The sequence below is a fragment of the Carassius gibelio genome, chromosome B19 (genome assembly GCF_023724105.1).
Source record: "Carassius gibelio isolate Cgi1373 ecotype wild population from Czech Republic chromosome B19, carGib1.2-hapl.c, whole genome shotgun sequence".
Taxonomy (NCBI): Eukaryota; Metazoa; Chordata; class Actinopteri; order Cypriniformes; family Cyprinidae; genus Carassius; species Carassius gibelio.
In genome coordinates, this window is record NC_068414.1 from 14,555,193 (window position 1) to 14,565,524 (window position 10,332).

At 36.1% G+C, this 10,332-nt stretch overlaps 1 protein-coding gene across 1 annotated transcript; it reads left to right on the forward strand.

Annotated features, from left to right (window-relative positions):
* The first annotated feature begins 6,122 nt into the window (after window positions 1–6,122).
* tac1 (tachykinin precursor 1) lies at window positions 6,123–9,008 on the forward strand. The gene is made up of 5 exons (XM_052584582.1): window positions 6,123–6,653; window positions 7,741–7,843; window positions 7,986–8,009; window positions 8,306–8,362; window positions 8,488–9,008. Exons 1-5 carry the CDS (start codon window positions 6,540–6,542, stop codon window positions 8,532–8,534), a joined length of 345 nt encoding a protein of 114 aa, XP_052440542.1. The 5' UTR covers window positions 6,123–6,539; the 3' UTR covers window positions 8,535–9,008.
* The last annotated feature ends 1,324 nt before the right edge of the window (window positions 9,009–10,332 follow it).

Below are 10,332 nucleotides of genomic sequence, written 5' to 3' on the forward strand. Positions count from 1 at the left end.
CTTTATCTATTAATATATTCATTTGAATTTCATGCACATTTTTAAATGGCAGTTATCGTGTAGACGAAGCAACAGCTTGGAGTTCGGAAATAACTGTAATTCACACTTAATTTACACTGACAGGTTTCAGGTGTCATCCCAATTATCACACAGCATGTCCAGGCATCTCTGTATTTAACCCCCCAAACAATAAAAGAAGTCAATGGTTTGAACATCACAGAGAGGAAGCGGTCAGATCTTGACATTCAGTCCAAATACTGTGCCATACTAACACCGTAAACAAGCTATCAGACGAGATCCTGCCGTCTGATGTCCATGCTGCTCATTTTCACCTGTAACCGTGAGACAGTTGTCCTGTCGTGACTCCAGAGTGGCACAAAAACAGGAGGAGAATGGACATATCACTGATGGTTCTTCACGCCGAGGATAATTGGGGCTGGTTGACGTTCACTGATGGCCACCCCCTGTGACGCAAGAGAAAGACACGAACCAGCCCCTCTGAAGCGAGAGCATGTGAGAGAGATGCGTAACATGCCCTCCTACACGCCCCACTGAGTCCACACACACACACACACACACACACACACACACACACTGATATTCCTACCATTATGGGGATGTTCTAGGCGCAATGGTTTTTATACTCTACAAACTGTATTTTCTATCCCATTACCCTAAACCTCCCCTTTTCACAAAACTAGGCATTTTTAGATCCCCCCTCCCAAAAAAAAAAAAAAGATTATGTATGATTTATAAGCTTGTTTTCTCATGGGGACCTAAAAAATAAAATTTTCCCACAAGGTCAAAATTTACTGGTATTTCTATACTTGTGGGAACATTTGGTCCCCATAATATAGTGAATACAGGTACACACACACACACACACACAGCACTCAGTGTGTCTGGGGTTGATTGATGGTGTTCTGGTGTAGGACAGTAGTATAATCCCCCACTGCATTAGTAGAAAGAGACTCCATTTAGTCACGCGTGCCTTCAGTCTGGGAAGGGGACAATGACATCATATTAAATACTCCCCGGCAAGCCCTTATCAATCACACTTTTCAAATTAAAGATGTCGAATTTAATTTGATTCATGGAAGCAAATCAGAAGCACTGCCAGGAAAGACGGTTTACTTCTGCAGAGGTTACAGCTGGAGTCACATCAAATGACGAAAAATGCAATCGGCGCTGCAAGAGATCGTTTCTGACTGTATACATACATATATGATGTACACACACACACACACACACACACACACACACACACATATATATATATATATATATATATATATATATATATATATATAAATTGTACTTGGAGTTTATACAATGTAAAGAACTAAACTTAATGTCAATATTAATTTTAAAAAGTTTACGTTTCAATAAGATTTTGTTGTGCTTATTTTGATTTGTGACTAACATGTAAAGTACTTTATAATTTAATTGTATTATTTGATAAAACCTTACATATTATAAATGTTAATATATTTATATATTTTAGTTAATAAAGTTAACATTTAAAATTGTAATATATTTTAAATGTTCTAAATTACAACTTGATTATTCCATACGTGTAATTTTTTATATATTTAAACACAGTATTCATAGTTCAAAGGAAATTACATCAAAGCATATTTTAGTTTACTACAAATGCTTCATTCAGTAGTACACTTTAACCTTATTTAGAAATTGTAAAATTACTTACATATAAAGATGTATTCAAGTCAAGTTCAGCTAATGGGATACAATGGAATTAATAAGTTGTTGCCAAAATATACTTAAAATCTTAATATGTAAATAATGATTAAGATATGGCAACACAAGTTGAAGGGGAAAATTTATCATGTTTTACCAGACAATGACAGTTTTTGATTATCAAAATAGCATTCGTTTTTTAAAACCAACATGAAAACATAAGAGTGCATTTGAAAATACATGACGTGTTTTCAACTAGATTTGTAAAAGTTTTGTCCTTGTTTACTGTGGACACTCATTGACCCTTGGAGTGATCAGAACAGCAAAGGCAAATTCTCTACTACAAAAGCACTTGTGAGGCTCCATTACAGCGGCTCATCATCACTGTATTCCAGTCAGGGAGTAATAAACATGGTTTAGGGTGACTGCAAGCGCTGCCAAACCCCCTCCCATTACACTTGGCACGGTCGGTCCCATTCAGTCCGCATCGGGAGTGCAGCGTAAGTGTACTACCTTAATTAAAGTCACTCTAAATGGGAGTGTCTCTTCTGCTGAATGGAAATGGGAAATTCAATAGAGCATCCAGAGGACATGAAAAATACGAGGGAAGTTAGTTGGCCATTGACAGGACAGGACTCATCTTTTCCAGTGCAGGGGAGACCGGATGGAGTCACATTTGCCCAATTGCTGTATTTCCACTGAATGCCAAGCATTCGGGACTGCGCTTGAGTGCTCAATAATGTTTATTTTATGCAGGAAAAACACTTGTTGTAGTTCTTCATTAACAGAATGTATATCTACGTACCACAGAGAATATATTACTTCAATTTCTTTCACAGTTTATCATCTGCCAAACAAAACAATTGCATGGATGATTGCTTAGAAAGAAACAGCCACATGATTTGAGGCCACATTTAAGATTTTGAGACTTTTTTATTTTATTTTACTCTACAGGGTTTAGGTTTTTTAAATCAGCCATAGTAATTCCCATGGGAAGCACCACTAATAAAGAAGATTGAGTCGGAGAGGAAGGTTATTTTAAGTTTTAAAAAGGACAGGACGACTAGAAAGAAAACAGATGAATTATATCATTATACAAAAAGCCTCTAGATGATCTTGAAGTCAATATGATTTATGACGGGAATTATTAGTACTCAAAACCAGGATAAGCCAGAAATGTTGTACTGGGTTTGAAAATACACAGACATGAATTATAGAAGCAAATATGTCAAAAGAAACTGAAGAGGGGGCATACACAAAAATACCAAGAAGAAATAAAAAGAAATGACTGTGTATTGTGGCTCTTTAGAGGCGAAACAGAAAGTGCACGTTTGGATTATAATTGCTTTACAGCTCGATTGCTCACTTCATATATTGAGAGAAATTGGAGCAAGATTTTGTATCAGCCATAGATCCTCTCCAGCTGTCTGGACATGAAGACTCTTTAGCGTAAAGGACCAGGACGTGCATCGAGCGCTTGGGAACTAAAATATCATTAGACTTCAATTTCAAAAAGTATGGAAAATGTTTAGCCGTGCTTGGAATAAGGCCAGGAAGCAGTAAGGTTTAAGATATGATAATGGTTCTCTAAAAGCATACGAGTAAAAAAGCATTTTGATCTTTTAAAGTCTTGATCGATGACCTCAAAAATATTTAATATTGTGAACTGTGACGTTTGCTTTGACGGAGGGAAAATAGAAAACTATTGACAAAATCTGACCTGCTGCAGTTCATAAAACTTGGTGATATGACTTTCTTGCAAGCCTCAAGGTGAAACATTTCCTATTCGTTTCATTCAGTGCTTTATTCCTACTGTACGACAGCAGAACACAAGACTAGAAATCAATGACAGATTACGAGAGCTTCACTCGAACACAAAACAAACTGACCTCCCACACACGGAAAACCTGCACATATTATGGCACACCTGCAATAATGCTTGTACAAATAGATGATTTAAAGCACCAGGCCTTACTTCTGCCATTACAGCTCGCCGATATTTGATGTAGCACTTATTACAGTGTGCTGTGTTTTCACTAAAAATAAATAATAATGTTCAATTAAATGTTGGGCTGTGCCTCTACCATGGACCCCATTCTTAAAAAAATTAAAATACACGAATAATACCAATCAAATGGCTGGTGCATACTGTACATGTCTGTGTGTGTTTGTATAATTTAATAAATTAACACTTTTATTCAGCAAGGATCCATTCAATTGATTAAATGAGATCAATTTGGAAATAAATGCCAATAAATACTGTCCTTTTGAACTTTCTATTTATCAAAAACAAATATATGAAGCAGCACAACTATTTTCAACATTGATAATAATCAGAAATGTTTCTTGTGCATCAAATCAGCATATTAGACTGATTACTGAAGGATCATGTGACACTGAAGACTGGAGTGATGCTGAAAATTCAGCTTTGCATTTTCGGATACTTTGAAATCAATAAAATATTTTGTATATAAAAACCCAGGGAATGTGTCTCATTTCCTGTTTTCTCCACAAACACTCACAGGATCATTTAGACTGACTCTGAAATAAACATTGACACTGAATATTGGAGGGTTTTTTGTGGAATATTAGGAGCTGTTCTGTGCTTTAAAAATGGGTTGTTTTTATAATGGCTGTGCATTGCTAAAATCACAGGTGCTATATAAATAGTGTTTATAAAAAGAAATAAATGGTTCCTCTTATTCTGCTTTAACAACACAAGCAGAGTAATTTAGCCTGCAATCTTCTGACATTTTTGGTAAGATTGCCAGAAGAGTCAAAAATGCAACCTACCATTGGCCAAAGAAAAATGAGTATACTTTTGCTCTTGTGGGTTGAACACTGACCATTAGTACTATTATCTCTAATCTTGAAGTCAGAGAGTGGTCTTACTTCTAATGCATGCATTTTTATTAAAACCCAGCATTTAAAGGAATAGTTTACCCAGAAATTATTATTTACTCACTCTCAGGTCATCCAAGATATAGATGAGTTTGTTTCTTCATCAGAATAGATTTGGGGGGGGGGGGGGGGTCCTCACCAGTGGATCCTCTGCAGTGAATGGGTGCCGCCAGAATGAGAGTCCAAATAGTTGATAAAAACATCACAATAATTCACAAGCAATCTACACCACTCCAGTCCATCAGTTAAAAACTTGTGAAGAGAAAAGCTGTGTGTTTCCAAGAAACAACTTAAAAGCATCTAAAATAAATACATCTATATTTTTACTTCTTCCAGTGAAAAAGTCATCTAGCCTGAATAAGGAGAGAAATATGCACAGTTCAAGCACAGTTTCCAAGCAAAAACAGGACAAAAGCAGATGTACTTTTTCACTGGAGGAAGCCTTATTGGATTACTCCTATTTTGACCAGAAACGATGGTTTTTGGTTAAAATGCCTTAATGTTGAATTTGTTTCTTACAAACACACAGCTTTTCAGTTCACAGGACATTAATTGATGGACTGGAGTAGCATGGATTATTTGTAGATTTTCTGTGATGTTTTTAGCAGCTGTTTGGACATTTGGCTCCAAATGGTATCTGAACAGTCGTACAAAAAGCTGCAGGACAAAATGCAGTAATAAAAATGAAAATCAAATACATTGTGCAAAACCACATTGTGGATACACGAGTCGACCCTCATGCTGCTGGGGTCGTTTCACTTGTTCAAGGCAATTTAAGCAAGAAAAAACATATGCATATGATATTAACACATGATTAAATAAAGAGACATCATTGTCGCTGATAAAGGCACTCGAGGTATGAAGTGCTGTTTGGGCTGTATAGTTTCGTTGTGCGCTGAGACAAGAGTCCTTTCTCATGGAAAACAGCCATGTCTCCACTTCCTCCATGGGTCATCCACCTCTGAGTGTCCTCTCAATGCTTTTCATCAAAAACACGAACTTAACCCAGACTACACAGCCTCTTGATGCTTTAAAAAGGGTTCCCAAGCTTTAAGGGATGTGTGAAACACGAGTCTACTCTTAAAAATAAAGGTCCTGATTGAAACCAAAAGGGGTTTTATAGCCTGATGCCACAGGATAATAATTGTGTGTGTGTGTGTGTGTGTTCTTCTATGCATCTGACGAGCTTGTGTATTATCAAGAATAGTTTGATCTCAAAAGGCTGCTGCACAGACAAAAAAAGTGTTGTTAAAAAGAAAGAGGGTACTTTTAAGAACACACAATGCTTTATATAAAAATATATACTGTATTTCAAACGTCTGTTGTTTAGTTCCTCTCATTTGTACATTTCCAAAACCCTTCTAGAGTTGCTCACCTCCCTTTTTGTCTTAAACGAGTCATCCGCATTCATTTTTTTTTTTTTATTAATTTTTTTTTTTATTAAATGCTTGTTGAAGATAACAGCAAAACAGAGTCATCCGCATTCATGTTCGCTCGCGTGCAGACGGAACTTCGTAAAGCCTGCGTGGAATGAGCCAATCATAACGTCACCTGTCTACAGTCCGACCAGCGCACGTAAATAAAGTCACGGACTGCCCAAACAGCGACCATTTCAACTTTACCGACTTCCTCTAGGAATGTGAGCAAAATATTAAAGAGCAGTGCTATTCGTCATTGTGCGTTTTAAAGCAATCTGACTAATACATTGATTTGTTTTATCGATTTTAAGCGTCGGAAGGAACCTGTCGCCTCCCTGTAGCTTCTCTATAAAGCCTCGAGCGCGAGTCAGTGCTGTCAGAGAAGAAGTGTGTTATCTGCGCAGGAAAAGCGTTCACACACCGCTGACAGAACACCGTGCTAAAGTACATACTCAACCTTTAGCTTGCGATTTATACTTTAAAGAGCTTTGGGAAGAGAAAAGGAAAGTTACTGGGCGCAACATGAAATTTCTTTTACCGTCTATAGTGATTTTTCTCGTTTTGTGCCAAGTTTTTGGAGAAGAATTGGGTCCAAAAGAAGACCTTGATTACTGGACAGGCAGCAACCAGGTTCAGGTGAGTTTTTCATCTTTTTTCTGTTATCTAAACATGTCTTTTAGACGTAATAAAATCTAATGTGAGAGTTTAACAGTTTTAGGGCTGGTTTTAATGACATTTTATTAGTAGGCATAGCAAAATAAAAATAAAAACGCATATATATTATAGTCTCTTTACATTACATTATGTATAAATAATTATACAACAACAACATCTTGATATTAATATGTTATCAATAGTTGCGATAATGTTAGTTATATTTCATATAAAGGTACATTTCTGCCATATGGACATCAACTTACGATAGTCACCAATGTTAAACCAATACTAAATATAATGTATAAATATTAATTTTAACAATTTGCATTGGATGAAATCGCTATACAAATAAACTTGAATTGAATTATTATTATTATATATCAGGTTCATAGAGTTGATAATGGAAAATAACCATTACATTGTAACTACATTGTAACTACTGTGTAATACTTATGACCAACACCATGTAGTTATTAAGTGCTTGTTCGTATAATTTTACATCGTTATTATAGATTTGGTAGGATATAGCCACACATTTAGTATTTAGGATGACCAAAAAAGCAATAATTTAGTAACCAACCAATAAAAAATAAATGATAGGTGAATAAATATGGGGGATAATGTTTTGCAGGAACAGCCTTAATTATGGTGCTATGTGATATATGTGACATGGAAGATGTTTTAATTCGATTTCACTGTGTAATGAGTCAGGACTCAAGCTAAATGTGCACAGGTCGCTGTCCAGTGCTGAATTAGTCAGTGCTCTCACTGCTTGTTTGAATGGAGCGCACGTTTCCCATTTGACATTGTGGGTTGGAAGACAGCCAAGCACTTATGGCTTTGATGCTTTTTTGTGCTCATAAACTGCATCTCTGCAACTACTGTATCTTGTTGAGTATTTTTGTGCGTACAAAATTGGGGTGAAAATCATCAAATTGGGTGAATTCTGTATTGGGATGATTAATTAAATACTGTTTGTGTATAAAAGTATCCCAGTGATCTTCTAGAGTGAGTGGCATCTGTCTGCCGGGGCTCTGATGTTCAATAATCAAATCATCTTTTGTAGGATGAGTGGCTTCAGGCAGATCCCTTCAGAGAGATAATAAGACGTATGACGAGGAAACCCCGACCTCATCAGTTCATCGGTCTGATGGGGAAACGCTCCCCTGGTAAGACTGCACTCCTATAACTCACCTGATTTGCCTCAAAAAATTCTAATCAGATTCTGAGACGTTTTAACAAGAACACAGCAATTTATAAAACTGATTTTGACCTATAACTCACATCTCTTTCATTCTTCCGCCCCCACAGCAAATGCACAGATTACACGAAAAAGTAAGTGATCTCCCCAAGAACACTACTGCATACAATGCATATATGATTTATAAAAAATCGACAAAAGTGAAAATGTTCAGCTTTACAAATTCTTGATCTTTGCAGCTTATTAAATGTGGAATCTTAAGAGTTTTAGAGACTCAGATCCTCAAGGACTACATTTTCACAGTAGAATAAAACAACTGTAAAGAAATTAAATCAATTTGACTGTACTCCGGACTTCAATGTATATCTCCCTCTATATACAGTATTTTATACTCTCTCTATATGATATTTTTCTCTTTTTTGTCTTTTAGGGCATAAAATCAATTCTTTTGTGGGGCTGATGGGTAAAAGGAGCCAAGAGGAGCCAGGTAGGAACTGCAAAGCTGTAGATTAGGGTTTAGGATAGCTGCTTAATCATTAATAATGAAACAAGTAGTGATTTAAAATTGTGTTATGATGATCCGTTTGCAGTCTTGACCTTCTCTCTTCACAGAATCGTATGAATGGGGAACAGTACAGATCTACGACAAAAGGCGTTAACAGATAAAAAAAAAAATCATCGTCACATCCGCTTCCTAAAGGATCATTTCATTCTGTGATATTCATTGATTTTGATTTTTTTATTCTGGTTGGGAATAAAAATGGTTTCACATTGTGTTAATATGGCCGATTCGCACCTGTGGCAGTTCATTTATGTCATTTAAAAAGGATCAGCCGTTTCAATACGGTCCAGATGTGATCAAACCTGTTTCTGTCACATCTCTCCCGGTGTTGTGGGGCACTGAAGCAAAGACGTGTCCCTTCTAAGATACTCAGAGATTTGTGCTGACAGTGTCAATACATAGTGCCTCATTGTGTTTTCACCATGACTGATGATGTTGTATAATATAATAGCGCCAGGCCGGGCGTGATGTCATGTCCTGTCACTGCTACTGTACGAGCAAAGGTTTTGCTACCTTGATATCTCTGTGTGATTGTAGCTTGATATTAAAAATATTTTCTTTACTGGTGGAACTTTTAATTCCTTGTTGTATGGTTGAATGAGTGGTGTATGGCGCTCTTAGAGTGACACAACCTACAGGTCATTAGGAGTATTTCAACAGCTAACAGTATCCTTTCGAAGAAGGCAAGAAGTATAAAACACACATCATGACTGCTTTTTTGAAGAAAGCCTTTATTTATACCATCACCAGAGCATTTAATGCGAAAAATTTTAAGCATTTGATGGACATTAAAATCTCCAATTAAATTGAAAATGTTCAGTATATGAAGGTAAAGTTTCTTGCAGAGTACAGACTACATGCACAGTTCTTTACTGTAATTCATAGTAAAAATAATTAAAGCCAGTTTAAAGTGATGGTGAACCAAAGAACATACAAAGTGTAAAAAAAATTATAAAAACAAATTTTATAACCCTCAGTTTTAGTTTTATATCTTAATACTAATCCACCATTTATGGGTGAACCATAATTTAACCAGATCTATTCATTAAACTCTTGGGAATACAGATTAACTGGCTGACTATGGAAACAGATACAGCCTTTAATGTGCGACTTTCACTTAAGGTGCCAGGGATAAGTGCATAGTTCAGGAACACGGTGTTAATAGTTTATGGACTACATTATACACTACCATTTGATGAGTTTTTACATTTCAAATATATGCTGTTCTTTTGATCTTTCCACTCATAAAATAATCCAAAAATATGAAGCAGCATAACTAGCAGTTTCTAACATTGATGATAATTAATGTTTCTTGAGCAGCAAATCAGCGTATTATAATGATTTGTGAAAGATCACATGACTCTGAAGACTGGAGTAAACTGATCAGCTTTGATCACAGGAATAGAATTACATTTTAAAATGTATTTATATCTTAAAGGTGCAGTAGGGAACTTTTGTAAAAAAAAAAATATTTTTTACATATTTATTAAACCTGTCATTATGTCCTGACAGTAGAATATGAGACAGATAATCTGTGAAAAAAATCAAGCTCCTCTAGCTATTGCAATTCACAGAAATTCATTCGCTCCCTTTAAGAAACAACCAATCAGAGCTGCGGTCCGTAACTTTGTTTGTGTTCAAAATGTAGAAAAATGTATATAATAAGCGAGTACACCATGAATCCATTTTCCAAACTGTGCTTTTAGCTTGTCCTGAATCACTAGGGTGCACCTATAATAAGTGTTTATATTCGGACTATTTTAGATTGCTTCAGGGGCACCGCGGCGGAGTAACCCAGTACCTTTGTGATTCTTCATAGACATAAACAGAGAGAAGTAGTTCCGGCTACGATGTTCTTCCGCAAGACGCAAGCAGTTCTGTTTATTAACCGCTAG